The sequence below is a fragment of the Crocodylus siamensis genome, chromosome 12 (genome assembly GCF_052110815.1).
Source record: "Crocodylus siamensis isolate JL-2025a chromosome 12, ASM5211081v1, whole genome shotgun sequence".
NCBI classification, from domain to species: Eukaryota; Metazoa; Chordata; order Crocodylia; family Crocodylidae; genus Crocodylus; species Crocodylus siamensis.
In genome coordinates this window covers 45,180,629-45,201,513 of record NC_143406.1, presented here as the reverse complement: position 1 = coordinate 45,201,513, position 20,885 = coordinate 45,180,629, and the positions used below count along the sequence as shown (strand labels likewise).

General features: G+C 48.4%; 2 protein-coding genes across 2 annotated transcripts in view; both read right to left on the bottom strand.

The window, feature by feature from the left end:
• Positions 1-13: 13 nt before the first annotated feature.
• On the bottom strand, positions 14-10,250 carry TMEM11 (transmembrane protein 11). Its single transcript, XM_090024478.1, is given in 3 exon segments — positions 14-843; positions 845-935; positions 9,867-10,250. Coding segments are annotated over 3 exon segments (576 nt in total). The 5' UTR covers positions 9,926-10,250; the 3' UTR covers positions 14-417.
• A 5,217-nt stretch (positions 10,251-15,467) lies between these two features.
• The window catches only part of NATD1 (N-acetyltransferase domain containing 1), a 29,683-nt gene continuing 24,265 nt past the window's right edge, over positions 15,468-20,885 (bottom strand). The window contains exon 3 of the mRNA XM_090023503.1: positions 15,468-19,541. Within this exon, the coding sequence (XP_089879629.1) occupies positions 19,425-19,541 (117 nt within the window). The 3' untranslated portion in view covers positions 15,468-19,424. The remainder of the gene's footprint in view (positions 19,542-20,885) is intronic.

Genomic DNA, 20,885 nt, shown 5'->3' with positions numbered 1-20,885 from the left:
GAGAAAGCAAAAGCATTTGAAATTCTCATCTTTAATGGTCAATGATAACTTCTGGCTGGTTCTGTGTAGTACAATTAAACAATATACTTAAATGTTTCCAAAAAAGAAGAAAAAAAAAAGAAAAAAAAAAAAAAAAGCTCTCACACCCCCTTTTTATATAGCTTTCATTTGATATTCCACTGCTGGATCAGACTCCCAGGGCCTAACATACAGCGCTCAAGTCACTGCAGATCCACATCTCAAGTGTAATGAAGAACTGAAAAACCTTGGTGTGCCAGTGATGTGTTATTTGAAAAATAACAGCGCTATTAAACCAACTGCTTCCCAGTTTCAACCACTTCTCAGAGGAAAAACAAAATGTTACTGTGGGAGTCTTAATACACTTGTCTTTGTGGGTTTCTCATTTCCCTATGGAAGTCATACAGCGTAGAGTTCGTAGACCTTCTTTACACAGTACACCAGGGCAGCGAGCGCTATCGTGTTATGCAGTCTTTTTCTGTGCAGGTCGTCCTTCCTCACCAGTACCACAGGAGTGGAGGAGGTGAGTGTATGCAGGGGTAGGCGGGAGAGTTTGTAGGCATCGTACTCCACTTGGTACTTGCAGCAGGGGTCGAACTGCCAGGAGATACCGTAAAGGGTGCAGCAGGCCATGCTCAGCACGCCGGCAGGCAGGGAGATGTAGTGGGAATAATCTACTGGAAGTGCCAGAGGGGTGAAGAGACAGGCAGTGCCCGCGAGGACAGCCGTCTTATGCAGGCAGTTCCCCACAGTGATCCAGCGGGCGGTCTCGTCACCGATGCGAGTGGGCTCTATCACTATGTATTTGTACTGTGCTTCCAGGGCCTTGTTCCAGCTCATACTCAAACTGGTCCTGAGCGTTCTCGCCGTTGTAGATTTCGTGCACGATGTAACAGTCCGTGGAGGACAAGGTCACCCTGTTAAAAGAAAACACAGAATTGAACTACAGCGTGCAGGGACGGCCCTTCCTCTCCGTTCCCACGCTTACTAAAGAGTACGGGAGATTGATGGCTAAAGCAAGGTTACCACCTCAAGGTCACTTGGTCTCTGCTTTTCCTCCAGCCAGGAGGTACCTTTCTCCAGGTCAAGATCCACTGGAGAACAGCCGATTGCCCAGTGAAAACACTGAAGACAGTGGTAGTTAGGAATAACTGTGCATTTTACAGCTACTTCTCTTGCATAGGGGACTAAATACATTTCACAAAAGCAAGATCAATTCAATCTTCCCAAAGACAGATTTGTTATGACTTCAGCCATCACTGACATTAGAGATGGTTGCTGTAGAGACACTGTCACTGTCACATGTAGAAGATGGTGTCATGTGACTAGATGAGCCACAAAAATTTAAGGAAATATATTTACTGGTAGGGTGTTTTCTCTTTTTCTTAAGAAAAACACAAGCTGTCTCATTGGTGAAGGAGCTGCCAGTTTTTGTGGGGAGACCTCTGTAAGGACTTGGGTTGCTCTCTGACCATATATTCTCTGCACCAGTCAAAACAAAATCCCATGATAAATATCATTTTCGACCCCATCCTCATTCATTTTAACTCGAAAATTCACACCTATGCAGCCCAAACTGCAGCTTGCTGTAAGGCTCGTCAGCTCTGACCCACAGGGATATGGGATGACACAAGCATGTACCTGCTCAGACAGGCAAGAGAGCAAGTACATCAATCAGAACGTGGTGCTGAATTTTTTAATATCTTTGTTACACGTCGGGACAAGGGAAGAAGCAGGATTTTTGAAGTGCCCATTTAAATGAGCAGCCTATTCCACCTTGGGGCAATCTCCCCATTTCTGCCAGCAGAATGCACACGGATAGTTTAAGATAATCACGGTCTGTGAAGTGCCTTTCTGTAACCTGGATTAGTTTCAAGCCTCATCCCCTGCCCCATAGCTTCTTATCTTGCTGTGCCAAAGTCAATTATCTTAGCATACCTGTGCTAAGGTAACAACTGCTCTCAGCCCTCAGTGAGAAGTAAAATGAAGAACAAAGCATACCTATATTCATTCGTATTTAATTAGGAGAAACTAGGATTAATACTGTGCTCTGTCAAAGCCAAAGTGTAATAAGTACATGGATCTCAAAGGCAAATTCCTTTAGCAGGAGAAGGAAGCGGTACACATCTTCAAGCTAACTGCAGTAGACAAAGCATCATCCCCAACAATACTTGACATTGGTAAGGCAACAGATCTCTGCAGCAGAGATTGAAACTAGCTCTTTTTGCTTCATTAGCAAACATAGTTAGTTATCTGTATGTCCTGGAAATGGTACAGGAAGAGAAAAATACACAATTTGCAAGCTGTTGTGGTACTAGACACTACCCTTTGTGTTTATTCATATGACAGTACTGTGCAGTGGCCACCTGTAATCAAGAATATTGTTAAATTATAGGCTGTTGCCAGAAGTAGCATGTTTATAGCTAATAGCAGCAACCCTATCAAACAGAAGGAATTACGGCTTATCAACTGCCTGGAAGGCAGAATAACGGGTTGTTTCTATAAGAGTCTGGTTGGTACTTATACAAACGTAGAAGGATAACTCCACTTACATGCCTGTTTCTTGGGTTCTCTACCAGAAGCCCACCCGCAGTCAGAACTGCCCAGGACAGGGGCTGGTTTGCACCAAATTCTCAGCAATTGTTTTATTTGGTTATGGAAACAGAATGGATTACTTTGAAGTGTGAGCCTTCCCTCCCCCCACAAAAAGGATGCATTTTGGAAGGCATAAATCCCTTCAACACAGGAAGCAGTGAACTGTCCAGTGCACATTCTTGGATGATAAGCATTTTTTGCTGGTATAGAGACTTCATCTAGAAAGACAACACCACAGGTTTCCCTTGCTTTCCATGGGTTCTGTATGTGTGAATTCGCTCTTTTGTGATGATGGTTTTATATAAAAAATTCGTTATATGCAAGGTAAATTTGCTTTTATGCAATCAGCGTGGTGGAAGGCCACAGTCAGCTGCTCTGTGCAGTGTATTGTGGGAGTGATGCCATTGGCGGAAGAAGAAAAAAGTATTGGGGGTGGGTGGGAGGGGCTGAGGCAGGTGGTGGTGCCTGGGCCAGGCTGCAGTGCCAGCCCCTGCAGCGCCAGCCCCTGCAGCCTGGCCTGGTCCCATCAGCGCGACGCCCCATGAGCTGAAAGCCACAAAGCCACCTGGCAGCAGCACCCACAGTTGCCACTCAGGGCAGCTGGTGCCCATGTTTTTGGAGCTGCAGCTGTGCTCGTGTGTACTGTCTGCTGTTGGCAAGTACCAAAATGATCTTGTAAAACTGGTAGAAATGGGTCTGGGGGTCAGTACAGTTGATGTCTTAGAAGATATCCTTATTTGTTACATTGCAAAATGTGGATTCAGAGTTATGCGCTATTTTCCAGGAATGCATGCACAGCATAAAGTGAGGGAAACCTTAAAACTTAATCTGAAAGTATGTCTGGTTTTACAAATCAACTGGAGTTTAAGCAGCAATGAGAATCCATTAAGCATAATAATGCCAAGACGTGAAGCTTAACCCAGCTCTACTACTCAAAACGATTTGTGTCAACATGAAACTTTCATCATGTACAACAAAGCTAAGGCATTACCGAGAAGAGGTTTCCACTAATGGTTTCCTCTTTGAATCAGTACTGAAATGTTATAGTGGAGCCAGAAGAATTTCAGTCCCATTTCAGGAAGCGTGCTTGAGACTTTGTAAGGCAAGCTTTCTGAAACAACAGCAAGTAGTTTCACCCAGTTACTGCAAACACTTCATGATTTCAATACCACTTCAAGGGAAAACTGTTGCTAAAAGCCATTTTCAGCAATAGTTAAGCTTCCTAGAAGAATAAATAGAAAGCTCAAATTACAGTAAAAATGCCATGTCAAACAACTGAATTTACAGGAAATGCTTTAAGTTAAGAGATGAATTCCACCCAGTTTTAAGCTTCATCTAATATTGCACGTTCCCCAATTTCAGTTTGGGTCCCTGACAGACTGCAACGTAAGAACCCAGTGTCAGATTGGAGCACTTCTCCCAACTAAGAACAATATCCCGAGGCTTTACACAGTTTCTTTCCTTTTTCTGAATCTTTCATGTCCTTGACAGCTCTCCGAATACTCCTTTCTGCTTCTCCTGTCACTTTACACATTGCCACAGACCCACGTCACGATCCACAACCAACCAGACAAGGAAATTCACACCAGAACAGAATAAAATCATTAACTGTTGTATGGAGATACTACTGTCAGAAAACGCACTCTTTTCTAGCTCTCCCCTTTCTTCCAGCACCTTTGCGAAGTTGTAAGTGCAAAATAGGGATACTTTAGAGCCTAAATAAGCTTGCTAAAATTTGTTCCACTGAAAGGTCGCGATGAGTGAAACAGAATCAGGTCTTCTCCCCTAGCAAGCATGCTACTGCCACACCCTGCACAGCACCTACCAACTCTACGGAAAGGCTCTTCCATATATGCTGCAACCGTCCAAGATGCACCCTCACCAAAAACCAGGGGGCGGGCAGGGGAAATCTATAAGCTACTCAAAAAGTAGGAAATGTGAGACAACACTGAAGTGAGCAGAAAGTTGCATCTGGGCCAAAAGTAAGATAAGTATTCAGGCATGTGGGCAGTTCAATTCAGCGGATGTCATTTCCATACAAGAGCCTGGCTGCCGCAGGAAGAAATATGAAGGACTCTGTTCCTTTCTTGAGAGGCGATTTCACAATGACACACAAAAGGAGGAAAGTCTGAAGAGAGAGCACAGTGTTACTACGTGGAAGACCAAACACAATTCTATTTACAGGACATTTTAGAACTTGGCCTGTGGGACCAGGAAGGGGGCTCGTTGTCGGACCTCAAGTATACAAATGAACAAAACATTTTCTCTGAAACAGGGAACAACAGGGATTGCTTCGTTTGAACAGAACAACTGCATGTGTTGTCAGGATGGATCTTCTGAAGAACATCTTTTGGAGCTTTCCTCCCACCACTGAAGGAAAAACAAAGAGCCATGGCTTAAGAGCTGTCAGCCCCGAGCCTGCATCAGCTAGGAAAATACTGATAACTCAATCTCCACTTCGCTTGAACATGTGGGAAGAAACTAGTGTCAGAAAAGACCCATTTCTCAACATCACAGAACACTGCCATACACCCACAGGATGGGTGTGCCAGTTACTGGGAACGCACCACCACTCAGTTCAACAAATTTCCCATCTTCCAAGAAAAAGGAAGGGCTTTGCCAAATGGAAGCTGTATATCCCTTCTGTGGTAACCGTCTAGTTTATATCCCGAATACTGTTTGCATCTCAATACTTAATGCATCCTATTTCATGCAATATTTTTTATGCCTTCTTTCTGGTGCCTGCTTTTTATACCATGATAACAAGAAATATAGCAAGACCCTTTCAACAGATTAAGAAAAAGGAAGATGAAAGCCACTTAAATGTAACTGATAAGGTCCATCTACTTGCACAAACAGAAAACAAGTTTAGCTAGGCTCTCGCTAAGTTAACACAACACTCACCAACAAGAGGGGTAGGAATGCCCACATTAACAGTCAGGTAAGTGTCAGATTTAACTTGGAACGTGTTGCCATAGTAAAGCTACCATGGTAAGAACACTGCACCTGCTTATACGCTAGAAACTTGGGACGTTTCCCAGTTACAATCCTCAAACTTGCCTCATCTCTGTCTCTCCCTCCTTCAAAATGCTCAATACCTCCAGATGCCAGGAAGTTAAGGCCATCCTATGGAGTATGAACCTTACTTGGACATTCTTCAGCTAGGATGGGTGAAGTCAGAAATCCTTCAAAGAGGGAAGAGAAATGAAACCCAAGACATCGGTTTACTTCCAGCAGGTTTGTGTGCAAAGAGGAGTTTAAGCTTTGTCAGATACCAATCAGCAGCTGGGAATTCAAGTGGAGCAAAAACAAAGTCTAGGACAATGACCTAGAAGAAATCTCAGCATCCTTCTCCAATCAACTGCTGGGAATAGAAGAGGATTAACTCTTACCAGTGAATTGAATCTGTAGCTAGCTGAGGGAGACCCTCTCCCAGTCATTTATGTATTTCTGGCAAGCAGCTGGTGTCTGGAAAACATCTCTAGTCCTGCTCAGAAATATTCCTGAACCATGCACTGTACCAACTGAATATACATAGGTCATGACTCCTTTTGAACAAGTATAAAAGTTCCTGAACCCAACTTATAAGCTGCAAGTCATTTTCAAGGGTCACAGGATTGTTCTTGGACAGCAGAATACTTGTGGTTTATCATTCAAAGAAAGGCCTGTTTACTGATGGCATTCAGCACCAGATGGAAATACATGTCAGCTGCACATGAACTGAACCTGCTTGGAAGGTGCTTAGGAAAAAAAAAAAAAAGACGACCAATGGCTTGTGACCTGTCAAAGTTGTGTCACATGCAACGTGCACAGAAATCCAGTACAGCCTGCAGAACTAAAGGCTGGTTTGTGATGAATTCCAACAGAGCCGCATCACAAATGGCTGAGCAGACAGTGTCTGGGGCCCACAGAATCCCAACTGAGCCTGAACAAGTTGCTACAGTCCAAGCAGGCCAGACTCAAATGAATCAATGCACTATATCTTCATTTCTATAGATCCTGTTTCAAATCCTGTTAATTTCAATATAAAAAACGAGTTGTGTTCTCACCTTTATTTCCAGGGGAAGCATTCTATATCACAATACCATACAATTTAACAAGACTGTCCACTTTTATTCAGGAAAGGTCCAGGACTGCAATGACAGAGGTGCTATAAATAAGATTTGAGCAACTGTGACAAGTGTTCCCCATAGCACCTACCCACTTTTGCCATTTGTTACCCATTACTGTCACTTCGCGGTGTACAGAGTCTATTTTTTCAGAAGGTTGCAAACAAAATCAGCACATTCAAAAACAACAAAGAAAAGGAAATCAATCAAGAGCATGGGGACAAATGAGACTTCCATTCAAGAGGTGTGCTAAAAATTCAGCAAAGTTTAGAACTAAACAAGAAGTTGTTCAGAAACTGACTGGCTCTGAAAGGGCCTCTATTTGGCCCTGAGGACAGGGTGCAAATGTTAAAAAAAATAAGGATGACTGACTCAGAGATACAACAATGATCAGAGACAAGCCCACACACAGAAAAATAGCACACCACCACCAAGGCGGCCACTGAACAAGAGGCATCAATTTGAATTTAACAAAAAATTAACTAGACAAACAGAAACAGGTCAATCACTGCTCTAAGCAAATGGATTGCCTGAAATCCGAGCAGTACATGCAGACTTTTAAGACTACTCAGAGGCCAATAAACATAGTTGGGGTGACATTAAAGCTGCCTTACTGCACTGCTCTTTCTGTGCTGGTCAAGTTTGTTAGAACTTTTCCCCAGGGAACAAGTGCCATTCTGTTGTGCTCTGGCGGTCATCGTGTAGATTTTAGACAAGAACTCCAAGTACAATTCAATGTCTGTTCTCTAAAAGAAGTTGTTTGATCTACAGATTAATGATTCCTCAATTAAGAGTCTATCTTATCTGGAATGAAAGAGGAAAGAAATATTTAGTAAGATCACTTCGGCTTGGTTTTGGTTTATCTTTACATTTTGCCATGAAAGCTGGCCAGATTTGACAACCAAGATATTTTTAGACTAGCATCTTTCCATTCTACTCACAGTGCAGATGAGGACAGATGTTACTGACCAACACAGACCTTCCATGCATCAGTCGTGTCATTGATGAAGGGACGTGGTCTCTGTATTACAGCTACTGGCCATTTTGTTAGGTTGGACCAATTTCATAACATCAGACAATAGGTTATTCATGAGCTACTTCCTTGGCTCTACCTCTCAACATAGACGCCTTTTAGACAAGCTGGCTGACAGTTATAAAAATACCTTAAACCAGTGTGCTCAGTCAGAAAGAATGCGTCTTTGGACAAGAAGCATGTCAAGCAGTGAAAGAAAACTGTATTTCCTACCTATAAATGTGCGGGGCACTATTTGATGGCAGCTAATTAATCAGCCTTGCCCTATACACAAATTAAGCTAAACAAGTTACAGAGGTTAAACTTCGGAGGAGACACTGCCAAGAGAGAGAGAGCCTGGTGGCACCTACCTCTGACACTGCAAGTGGGAGGATTGAGATTTATGCTGAAAGCAAGTGATCTTACCATGCAAGACTGCTTAAAAAGAGGACTGTCCAACACTTAATAAAACAGCTATTTTTCGTCAGGTTTGTGTGGGAGAGTTTATAGCACTGGTCAGAGAAGTATAACCAGCCAAAGACCTGCTATTGCCTTGCCATGCCACTTCTACACCTGCTTAGACCACACGCTCGCTTGTCAAGATCAGGAAGCAACATTTTAGCCTCTGAAGAAAACACAGAGATATGTCGTTTATTGCTCTTCATAAGGCACACAATGATCATCTGATTACAGGCACTTTTCTAAGTACAAAGTATTTACAACTGTGTCTGTTGTGTGATCTTTGGAGAGATCACAGATTAAGTTGTACTGGGATTTTTTTTTGGTTTAAAGAAAAATGTAATTTTTCACTGTACTACAATAGCTTTTTTTAATATTGAATTCACCAAGAATGAGTTTCTTCCTCATGACTTTCAAGGGGAACCACAGTAGGTAAGAGTGGACTTTTTACACCACTCGCCCAGCATGGGTACAACCACCATTGCTAACACATGAGAGCAGGCACATTCGCAGTCCTGCCATTGCACTTCACAGCATTTTTTCTTGTTTGTAAGGATTACGCTGTGGTGTTAATTCCTTTTGATCCCCCAATTCATTCGCTTGGGATCCCTTGAGCAGATGCAACATTCCTCTGACTCGAATGCCGATGGGAATGTTAAAGGGCGGTCGTTTCCTGCATTTACACCATAAAAACAGGTATTACATATCCTAAGACCGGTGCCATCTTTGCCTCTCAAGAAAAGGAAAGGAAAGGCAGCAAAATAATAAAGGAAAGGGACAGCAGAACCTGTAAATGGCAACAGAACAAAGGGCAATTTTTGTTCCTCCATAAAAACACAGCTGCTTTCAAGAGCTGGTGGTTATACCAGCAAGCACAGGGATGGGCTGAACAGGGGAGACCCAGGAGAAGCGAGTTAGCCAAAAAGTTGTAAGAAAGTAAATGGTGCATACAGATTTTAAGGCAGCTCAACAAGCTCTCTCTGGTCTTCCCCTTAGCCAGGGGTTGACTTCCCTGCCTTTAATGTCAGGATCCCAAAACTTCTACAGCTACTCCACATGTAGTCCCATCATGTCTTAGCTGTTCTCTCCATCCTGACAGAAGCAAAAAGAGAGCCGGCGATCAACACGTCTTTGAAAGAGCTTTTTTGGGGGGGCCAGTGCAGAATACGGAGTCAGCAGTACTATGGCTGCCACCAGCCCCACCATCCCCCATCCCAAATCCAGGGCACAATACGGCACCATCCGTCTGCCCAAAAGAGGTCACTGGAAAGGACCTCTGCTGCCTTCCTAGCCTTTAAAAACAGATCCCGGGGAGTGTCCCGGCCCCAGACATCCTCTACCCTCGCATCTGAGGGCCTCTAAAAACGTGCAGATTTGCACTGACCTTTCCCCCCACATCCCCTTTCTCTCTCTGCCCCCAGTCCCCTCTTCCTCCACCCCCAGACCCGGCTGCAAGATCCGCTGGGCCCCGGGGCAGCTTCCCACGGCTGCAGCCCCCCGCGCAACTCGCTCCTCAGTCGGGCAGGGCTACATCTCGGCCTACCCCAGCCCCCCACCCCACGCGTGGCGGAGGAGGGGGCTCCGCCCAGCCCCCCCAGCGCGGTCCCGGGCCCACGCGCCGCCGCAGGGCCCCGGCCCAGGGCAGCCCGCGACCCCGGCCCGCCGGGACCCACCTCTCCCAGCCGCTGCTCGTGCTACCGGGGCCCGCGCGCCTCCTTCCCCACGCCGCCATCTTGGAGACACTGGGCTCGCAAATGTCTCCACCGAGGGGAGCCGGGCCCGCGCTGGGGGCTGCTGGGAAGCGTAGTCTCGGTGGCCGCGTCGCCAGCGCCCCGGCGCCCCGCGCAGACTGCGAGTCCCACAAGGCCGTGCCCGCTGCCCGGGCCCGCCGCGCGGGTCCTCACGGGATATGGAGTCCGCCGGGCGCTGGGGCAGCACCTCCCCCTCTGCGGGGGGGTGGGGTGGGCGGAGACGGACTACGACTCCCGTGAGGCCCCGCGGCAGATTTTTTTTTTTAAAAAAAAAGGAGGTTCCGCGCCTGTGTGCCTCAGCCCCAGCCGGCTCTTTCCGCGGGCTGAGGGGAGAGGGGACTGGGGTGGGGGAGGTATGGCCTCAGGCAGGAGTCTCCTCCCATCCCCGCCCCGAAACAAAATGGCGGCCCGGGCGGCAGCTTGGCACCATGGGGGGGATGAACCAAAGGCGGGAAAGGTGGGGGGGCACCGTTGGCCTTACCCTCAGCCCGGGTTGACAAAGAAAGGCCAACCCCCCTCCTATGCAATGGGCCAGGCCGTGTCTTGCTATTGGCTGCCCGCCAGGGCGAGGGCAGTCCGTGAATGGGCCGGGTGCGGCGTGGCGCGAAGTGGGGCGGGGGGAAGTTCTTCGCTGGTGGAACTCCTTGCCACCGTGTGCTGTCGTCACCACAGCGTCACCGCGCTTTGGCGGGAGTGAAGCACGTGCGTAGGGCAGGTTCATCCCAGCTGAACAGCCGGGGATGTAACTTCTAGTCTGGGCCATCCCTAAAATTAGGATAGCTGCTCACTGGGACTGGCTGTACCCTGACCCCCTTCCTCCCTAAAGCATCCACTGTGCGAACTCAATAGGAGACTGGGCTCTAATGGTCTGATCCACTACCGGGGTTCTGATGTTGATATCCCAGATGACCATTGCACAATTAGCTTAAGGCATGGTATACATTATTTTCCTGGCCATTTTTAGTTATTCCTTTCAGCCCAGTTTTAATCACATAAGGCATCAAGATGAAGGTGCTGGGGTCTAAATTGCATCTGAACTATATATTCTTCCCATGTCTGATCATTGCTATAGATGATAATTTCTCAGCCTGTGGCATGCAGACGTGGATACCCCAATACTCTTTCTCTCTTGCCCTCTTTCCCTTTCTCTCTCTTGCCCCTTCCTCCTCAAAACTATGGCAAAAAATTTGGTGCGCCACGCATTGTGTAGCGCTTTAAATTCCCCTGTAATAATTTGGTAGGCCGCGCTTTGCACAGCACTGCGTTCAGCCCTCCTAGCACTGGCCAACTTCACCTCTAGCCCAGGTACATACGTGAGTTATGCACCCCTGATCTTAAAACATAGCAACCCTACCCATGCCAGATCAGACATCTGTCATATCACGGCCTTATATACACAGCCCTTCCAACTTATAGCACACATTAGTCTGTAAATATAAAATTCCCTGGAAAATTGAATGTTGGGGTACTTATTAACATTTTCAGAAGTTAGGGGGTACTTGCTACTTAAAAGGTTGAGAAACACTGCTATAGATCTTCTGTGCTGACGGAGGATGCTGGCCTGGCACAGCATTTGCATCTCTAGTTTTTTATCAGCCCAAAGTGCTTTTCACACTTACACTGTATTTATGCACCAGCTTAAAGATCAAACTGCCTGCTGCCTGGGATGCAGCTTTCTGGGGGGGGAACACCATGTAACAGTGTAAGCAGAGTGTTATGTAAAGAGTAGGCAATCAGGACTCATAGTAGAGATGATATCTTGTATTAGACCAACAAGATTTTTGCAAAAAAAAATCTTTAATTGCAAGCTTTCGGGCACAAACACCCTTCATCAGGCATTGGAGAAAAGACTGTAAAATTTTTCCTGGGTAGAAATGAAACTTTGTATTTCCTAGGATTTCACAGAGGAGTCAATGGATAGAAAACTTCTTGGGACAGTCAGTTCATAGCTGGTCTGGAGCCTCTCACCGCTTGTGAGGATCTGTGATGATGCAAATTACCTTGAAACAAAGGCAGGAGCAGGATCTCAGGCTTCAGGTGGTCAGAGTAGCTCATTTCTAATAGAGGCGACATGGGCAATTCATGTGGGGGTTTTTTAATTCTCCAGATTTTTTTTAGTTCTATAGATGGAATTTGACCAGGGCATGCCCATGGAAATCACGCTTGCCTTATGCCTCCCAGCAGGAACCTAGAGCAGGTTAGGCAGATGCAGAAAAGATCAGGGTGCCATCTGTTATAGAAAGGTATTGAAAAGAGCAGCAAGGGCTAGCTTCAATCTAGCTTATATATGGATCTAGCACATCTCAGGAAGAGTGAGAGTGCTGTCCTGGAAGGACACGAGGCTGAGGCAGGTAGAGAATAAGGTAGATCAGCTCATGTCCTCAGCAACCTCCACAGGCAGACCTGCCCCCAGAAACAAAAACTGCCATCCCCTGGCTGGAGAACTTAAGAGAAAGCAGGTAGTAGGAACAGCATTTGCCATCCCTGGGTGCAGCCATCAAAGCACAGGGGCCTGACAGCTAGGTGAGGATAGTTTTCAATGGCTGCATTTATTTTAAAATAACATTTTTTTTCTGCCATCCGTTTCCCCCCCCTCACATGAAAGATAGTGTCTGTTGCTTCCCAGATGCAACAGCCTTCACAACACCCACTGCTACAGCAACCGTTCAAACTAATGAGCATCAGCAAGGTGATACTGTCTTTCCCCATCCTCAGTTTGCGGGGCTCCTTCCTCTCAACCACAGCAGAAGCAGCTGTTCCTTTCACAGATGTCCGAGCACTTCTCCAATCCAGGCACGAATCGCTCAAAGGGATCTGTTCCCAGCTTTTCTGATGTTGCATCTCCTTGATCTGATAGTGCTTGTCAGGACATGTCAGATCTTGAGACCAGGAATCATGGCACAGTCCTTTCAGAGGAGGTTTTTCATAGCATCAACTTCAGAAACAGCAGCTCTCTTGTTCTGGGGGTTCATTCTTCCTCCACCTGGCAGTATCACTTCTCAGCCTCCCTCACAGCACTAAACACAAGCTGCTTCTGTCTCTGCTCCTTATTCGCCCAACTAACTGTCCTGCTTGGACTTCTATTATAATGTTCTAGGGGAGTTTTTTAAAGGGACCTCGTTCCACTGTGCGATTCTTTTCCCTTTAAAATGTCCTTCTCCTGCCATTTCTTTCCCATTAAGAACCCCATACACTTACTTTTACAAGAAGCACTTTTAGCTCTTCAGCTACCACAAGCGGATGGGATGTTGGCTTTTGGTCCATGTATGACTTGACTGACTGTGCGTTTCAAAACATAAGGCTCTCTTTGTACCCTCCCTTCTAAGGAACGAGCTGTATTCATCTGTAACGGTATTAATGAGCAACACTATATGGCTACAGCTGAAAACCCAGCAACTGTAGAGAGAGACAAACTGCAACAAATCCACGGTCCCCTACAACTTCACAGCCGTCACCATGCCACACACCATGGTCACCAGATGCTCCAACAGGCCCTGAAATCAGAGCCCATTTAAAGCAGAGGCCTCTGCATTTTGAGGGAAAGGAGACTCTCCAATAGCCGTGAGGCGTATAGGGTATTTGGCATCCCCGGGGTAATGGCCAGCTCTGGCCTGGAGAGGGCAGTGGCGCAGCTGCGTCCCAACTGCTTTGTTCTAAACAATGAGTTCAGCCCATTCTCGCAGCACGACGGAACAGGAACGGCAGTCATCACTGTGCAGCATGTGTTATCCAACAGCTCGGCTGCTGTTTGTGGGATGATGCATCAGTAGAGAAAGACTCTCTGGAACGTGGCATGTAAACAGAAAGTGCAACCAGCAGCATTCCAGCCCGTGCGTTAGACACCAAAAAATGACAGCTATGCATCGCAAAAGCAGCACGGGTCGAGACCTCTCGGTTCCAAACTTGGAACCGGACCTAAATTTTGCAAAACCAGCCTCTGCTTTTACAAGGGGCCAAACCAAAACCTTGCAGCCAAACATGGCTTTCCCTGCCCCATCCACTGCAGGGAATCTGGCTTCAATGTCTATGGCGTGTTATCTGTCTCTCCATGAAACAATATGACAAACAAATTCTGAGCGGGGACCTGCTGGCTGACTACTCGAGATGTCTCCCAGAGCTGAGGAGCACGAGGGCCCCTTGGTGGAATTTCCTTGTTTCACGGGGTGGCCTACCCATTCTCCTTGCTGTGTACAAACACCGCAGGAAATACCTTGGTTTATGCAGGCTTCATTCATTCCCCTCCTTGAACTGAAGAATATGAAAATAGAGACTCAAATGACAAGGGACAGACTCGCACTTCGCCAGGCAGAATAGGAATCGCAGAAGAGCGTTGGACCTATTGCTGGACAGAATGTATTACCTACTGCATACATCGTCCGTATGGTTATATTGATGGGAACTGGAGTCACAACCTGATTCCACTTCCACAACAGCACCAAGCTCTGAGCGGTCATTAAGACCATAACTTGAAGTAACATTCAATAGCTTTAGCGTCACTCTGGAGCCCCCCTGGTTTGTTCACAATGCATCTCCTGTTTGAGGCACTGTCTTCAGGAAAACTGAGGTATCAAAGACATGGGGTAACTCTTGTTACTGGGAAAGGGTAAAAAAAAACAAACCAAGAAAAGCTGTGAACATGTCAGGCCATGTTCAGCTCAGCAGTTTACCACTGGTACCAACGTGCATTGGTAGATAGAAGTGAACATCCTTGTGTCTCATGACTTAGGGCTACTCTTGCATTTGAGCTGTGTTGCCTGGCAGCAAACCCCAGACTTTACAGACTAACAAACCCCTTGTCCTACATTAAGTACCTGTGAATTATTTGAATTAACACTTTGCCTCATAGCTAATTGGAGTTAGTTGCCATTTAAGCCTGGTGTGTTAACAACGGTTTTCATAAAAGAGTCTCTCTCAGCCTAATCAGGGCCCCTTTAAAGGGTTGCCTGTGTATAGTCTCCTCCCTTGCCCTTGCATCTGAGCACTTCCAAGGAATTTATCCTTACAACACCCTGGTGGGGTAGGGAAGCCCAATCATTTCCATTTTACACATGGGAGAACCGAGAACCAGGGTCTGATTCTGTTCACCAGCTGCGTGCGCTCAGTAGCGCATTGAGGGAGGTGACCAGGTTGTGCCACAATAGCACGTACCATGGAGAATCCTGCTTGCCAAGGGATTTTGAGGGGCAGCTTACTTTATGTGGCTGGAGATTAATTTTGTTTTTATATTTTTGGAGGGGCACTACAGTTTTAACAACTGTGATGCTCTGCATTTATACCGCAAAAGACAAAGTAAAAAAAATTAAACGCTTTTCATATGATATGGCAGGGGCCCAGGTCTGTAACGGTCTCTAGTTCCAGGGAAATTTATTCCACAATCTCAGACCAAATAGCAATATATTATGGGCAGTCTGTGCTAGAGACGGGAACCGAACCCAGATCTCCCACACGGTCATCCTCATCCCCCAGCCACAAGGCTAGCTCGCCCCCCACTGAAGCCTGAGGAGCACAGTCAATCACTGCAAATTGGTTAAGCCACACTTTTTATTGAATTGTATTCCATGCAATATGTTCATGTTTAATAGTATGACAGGAGGGGGGAGGATAATGTTAGACACAAATGAAAGCCGAAAGGTTGTTTGTAACAGGTCCTGAGCAGGAAAGGCACATAGTTACCACTTAAATCAACAGAATAAAAACCTAAACGGAGGGAAACACAACACTGGAGGCCATACAAGAAAGAGGGAGCTTCAAGTTGGTTTTTGGAGAAGTAGGTTACATGACCTATAGTTCCCCCAAGGTCTTTAATTCAAGTGAGCTTTGTGACCTCAATATGCAACGGAGCCCCTTCCCCTCTGCTGTCCCCAGCCTCGCAGGCCGCGCGCCAAGGCCAGGCAGCACTGCAGGGCGTCCCATGATATTTAGGGCCTCAGCAACTGCACAGGAGATGCCTTTCCACTGAGATGAGCTAGGAAAGGATGGGTGATGGAAGTGGTTTGGGGAGAGCCCTCCCTCGCCAGGGACTCGGTGGTCACATCAGACTGGCAACGATGGGTTACGGTAGCATGGAGGATTGCAGCATCACGGCTGACCTGCCTTGACACGTAGGTATTGCTATTCACCAAACATCAAATAATACAGGAAATGAAGGGAAGGTGGTAATGGTGGCGGGGAAGGGGATACAGCAGTAAAACTGTGGGGCACAACACTATCGAACATCTCCATCACGTCAGAAACTGAAATGATCGTAGCACCTCAGAGTGAAACAGCGGCAATACCATGTACTGCGCTTGTTTTAAGGCAGGGACGGCCAACCTTGGTCTGATCTAGGAGGTGCGCGGTTCCCTTTGAAATAGCATGAAGGACTCCGCTTTCAACCTCTGCTCCTGTGCTTCCCACGTGAAACGGCAGCATCAGAATCCTTCAGGCAGGAGACACAACTGTATTTCTGGACGCTGGACACATGTGGAAGTTAATACAAAGACAGAGAATAAAAAAAGAGGAGGGATGAGGTTTGCAGTGCTGGCCTTGCCCTAGCATTTTGCTTCTCTGAGGTAGCCACACAACCAGATCTAAAACAAGCTACCCCATTTCCACCTCCAGCTCGCAGAGGAGGGGGAAGGGACTCACCAAAACACCTGGACCTTCAGAGGCAGCAGCTCAACATTACACAGCTATGGTGCGCGCAAAACTCATCCTTCTTTACGCCAAATGTTCCCCATCTGTTCCTTTCAACTGCCTGGCCTCATTCTCTACCCCGGGAGCAGCAAACGAAGCTGCCATACATGAGAAACATGGAGAAGTTCGGGCAGGCTGCAACACTGCACCACCACGGACAGCACAAATCGGAGGCATTTCTGCTGCATTCATCCGCCTCCTTAGGTGTAGGACAGGCCCGTGATGATGGAAACTGATGCTGTAACAAGCCTGAAGGACATTTCCAACTAAGCCTGTTGTGTGTGGAAGGCAGACGATGAAGTCTGGGAGACGGCGTGGGAAATTTTCACTCGGGCGTCAGCACCCGAAACACGACTGAAATTCAACTTCTTGTGCTTAACAAACGGGGGTGAATGAACAGCGGGCGAAAGGTGCTAAGCTGAAGGCCATGATGTTGGAAGTCCAACAGAAGTGATGCAGTCTGGACAGCAGTGGGGTAGGTCCTGATGGAGCCACGTCCCCAGAGGAGGACAATCAGCCTTCGTGCCGGCTGTCGCTGAATGCTCCGCTAGCAATAACCCTGGCTGAGTCGTCCGCGATGCAGACACCTGTCCCCTGCCAGCACTGAGCCGGAGTCCTCTGAAACCAACAGGTCTTTCCATGCATCACCCTGCAACTTGGCTCAGGATCTAGAAACAGAGCTGAGATCCACTCTCATTTAGCTCTCCGCACAGCAATCAGATGGTCACTCTGGGTCCCTACCAAATCAAGGCTGAATTTAGATACGGCATACAGGCGACACGCTCCAGCTTTCACTACAAATCGCCTGAAACTCCCCTAATTTCAGTGACTGTCCAGCTGTAGTTACCACCTGCTCAGTTATCGGAGAGCTCCGAGGCTGCTGCATCCCATACAGAACTGGCCTAGCTGCCTGAAACAACACTAACATCCCCTGAAATTAGGGAGGCAGTCCCATTTCTCCAAAATCTTTTCTGCCTCCTGAAAATGTTGGCTATAAATGCAGCCAATGCGGCTTTGGCTGCATTTTGGGTCTTCTAGCACCACACTGCTATGGAATAAAGGGGTAAAGTCCTGTCAATTAACAATGTTACAACCTTTTCCTTCTGCTGAGTAACACAAAACTAGAACAAGGCAGAACCTTCCCCTCCCTAGCCCCTCTGCCTCTGCTCTACAAAGGGAAGGCAAAGGTCTGGTCCTGCCCGCAGGGCAGACAGCGCTTGCACGCCTGGCCTCCCTGCCACCCTCACATCAACGAACAGCACTGACACTAGCAGAGCAGGGAGAAAACGAGACCAGGTTTTGAGGCCTATGGAAATCTCAGGCCTGGGCTGTTTAGTGAGGTGGTGGCAGCAGCCTGCACTTCAGAAGAGGAGTCAGGGGATGCTATTTCATAGCACCGGTCTGTCGCCTGGCTCCCTCACGCCAGCCCTGTGGGGATGCTCCATTCTTGTCTGCAGCCCCATACAAGGCCTGGACAAGGGAAGAAGTTTCTGCAAGCCAGTGGAAGAGCTGGCTCAGGCTGCGGCCTGGTCTCTCCATAGCCACCGGGACAGGCTGCACGCCCCCCTCCCTCCCTCCCCCACTGGGGCAGGACACCCCGAGGGGCCGTGGCATGCTGTTTTGCTTGGCACAGTGCGCATGGGTTTGGCAGGGATGGTAGATCCTGCTTGGCTGCTTCTTGGCACCCGTGTGCCCCCCTGGCTGAGGGTGCTGCCGAGCCTTGTCAGGCTCCACCTGAAATCTCAAGGAGGTGGAGAAGCAAAGCCCTGGGCAGTGGCCAGTCCTGCCAGCGCTGGCTCCTCCATCAGCCTGTTATTGTTCCTCCCCCCTCAGGGGAACATCCCCATGCATGGCAGAGTCAAAGATGCATCGAGAGAAGAGACTGAATCGAAGACTCCCTCCCCTCCCCAGGTGTAGCAGAGTTTCCGATCATCCCTTCCCCTCCCCTATCCCAGGCTGATTGAAGGCAGCGGGGCTGTGAAAAGGAGGTGATGAACTGACCAGCTGCTCTTCTGCAGCCCTCCATGTTGCTGCCCAAACCGAAGGCAGATCACCTCCCACAAGTCAGTCCCCTTTCTGGGCCAGAGAGTATCACAGTCTCAATGTCTCATCCCATGTCCTCAGGGCAGAGACCCATTGACACCATGCCCTAGTCCTCAGGTGCCAGCTGCTTGCTTTGCTTGAGGGAAGAGCAGTCATGGAAGCTTTTTTCCCCCTCCACTCCGGCTCCAGTTTGCCCTTCAGGTGGATTTAGGCTGGGCACAGTCTTCCCCATCCCTTTGCAACAGGATCTGGGTGAGAACCTGCCCAGGGAAATGGGCTTTTTCACTACCCCACGCTCCAGGATGGTTAATTCTCAGCATCCATGTGAACCTCCAAGATGAAAGTAGGCCGGAGTCTGGTCACTGCTTTCTCCGAGCTGCTGGGGACAGGATGCTGCTGATAGAGGTGGAGATCCCAGTGCTCTCCTGGCCCTGGGGAAGGAGGTGGACAGAAAACCACCTCTTTCCAACCTAGGGCACGGTGAAGGAGGCCATTGTAAACAAACCCCTGAGCCAGGCTGGCTGTGGGAGGGTAGCGGCTGGCCTCAGCACCTGGGGCTGAGGTGGTGGGAGGTGTTTGGGGGGGGCGTGCCACAGCCCATGCATGCACATGTATGCACTTAAAAAAAACAAAGAATTTTGAGTGCGTGTGGGGGTGGGTGGGTGGGGTTTCCTGAGACCGCGCAGAAGCAAAGGCCGCGTTGGAGAGTCAGGGACGGGGCCTGCTGGTGTGAGAGCAGTCTGGGCTCAGCAGCGTCCTGCATTAAGGCTGTAAGTGTTCCAGATACTGCGGCAGGGGGTTCTCCTTGACGTACTTCTGAATGTACCAGCACGTCAGATGAGCTTTCAGGTCCTCTTCCACCACGAAATCCAAGGCTGCCTACAATCACGAGAGAGGACAGATAGGTTACAAATGCTGCCAGCCCATCCCACCCTTCACGGTTACTTGCAAGGTGATCGAGGCTTACATGCACTTGGTTCTGGTGACAGTACAGAGCAATCCTAGCACCAGGAAAGTGACCTCAGGACCCAGCTTTACAGCTCAGCAGCTATGAGCAGAGACCAAGTGAAACCATGTCCTAGAGGGACCTGACCCCAATGGTTAGCATCAGCAGGAGCCCTAAGCACCAGGTATTAAGCCATACAGGGGCAAGGGGCAGGGCCAGCAGCAAAGCTGGTAGGAGGAAGCCAAAGCTCAGCCTTCAAACCCCTTGTGGTAAATGTGAAGCAGGGAGACTACTCCTTGCAAGGGGGCAGGATGGGGTGGGGGAAATAAGAGAGTTGTAATGAAGCCCGGGTGCAAGGAAAGGGCAAGCCCCTCTGCAGAGCCTGCTGCAGGAACCAGAGGGCATCAGGCTACGAGACAGTCCCTGTGCCTCTAAAAAGGCAGCAGCATCCCTTCTGGCCACAGCTCTTCCACAGTCTCATGCGCACAAAGGAAGACGTGAGCTGTCCTCATCTCCCCTGTGTGTGTGTGGAGGGAGAGGGGCAGGCAGGAGGATTACAGCTGGAGGGAGAAACGCAGCAGTGCACAAACAACCCAAAGCCAGTGCCCTGCTACTATGGTGCAGGAAGAAAATGAGCAGAGACCTAGGCATGGCAGTGGGGGCTGGCAGTGCTTGCCTCTGCTCCTGTATGCAGCAGAGGGGGTTTCTCTTGTACCCTCTCTTTTGAAAGGCAACGTTTTCAAGTGCTTTAAACATCTGCCAGCTCACTCCCAGCTCATGAAGCAATTAAACAGCCAAACATCAGGGCAGTGGAGCAGGGGACATGGATTTGCAGCCCCTGGACATGTCTAGGCTGGGAGGAAATGCTTGGCTAATGCTGCATCTCGGCCCTCCCTGCCATCCCCCTGCCAGCACAACCAAGGTTCTCCAGGGCCCAGCAAAGGCCCCAGGAGCACGGAGCCCACCGTCTCCTCTGGGAGCCCGGATGGACCATTCAGAGCTGTTCCCAAGGTAACCCCTGCATGGTGCCCATTTTCCCCCATTCCCTGCCTGGCTCCCCTGGCCTGCTGGCGCTCCATCAGTGCCCAGGGTCCGCAGAAGAGAGACAAGGCACAGGAGTGCCAGAGGGAGTGAAAGAGGCGCCCGCAGCTGCCCCCCTAATCCTCTCTGGTTAGGAGCACGTTCACGTGAGGCAAACAGAAGATTTGAGGCTGCTCCTTCCCTGCCTTGGTTTGGGGCCTCAACGTAGAGTGGATGCAACTGGACATTTCCACATG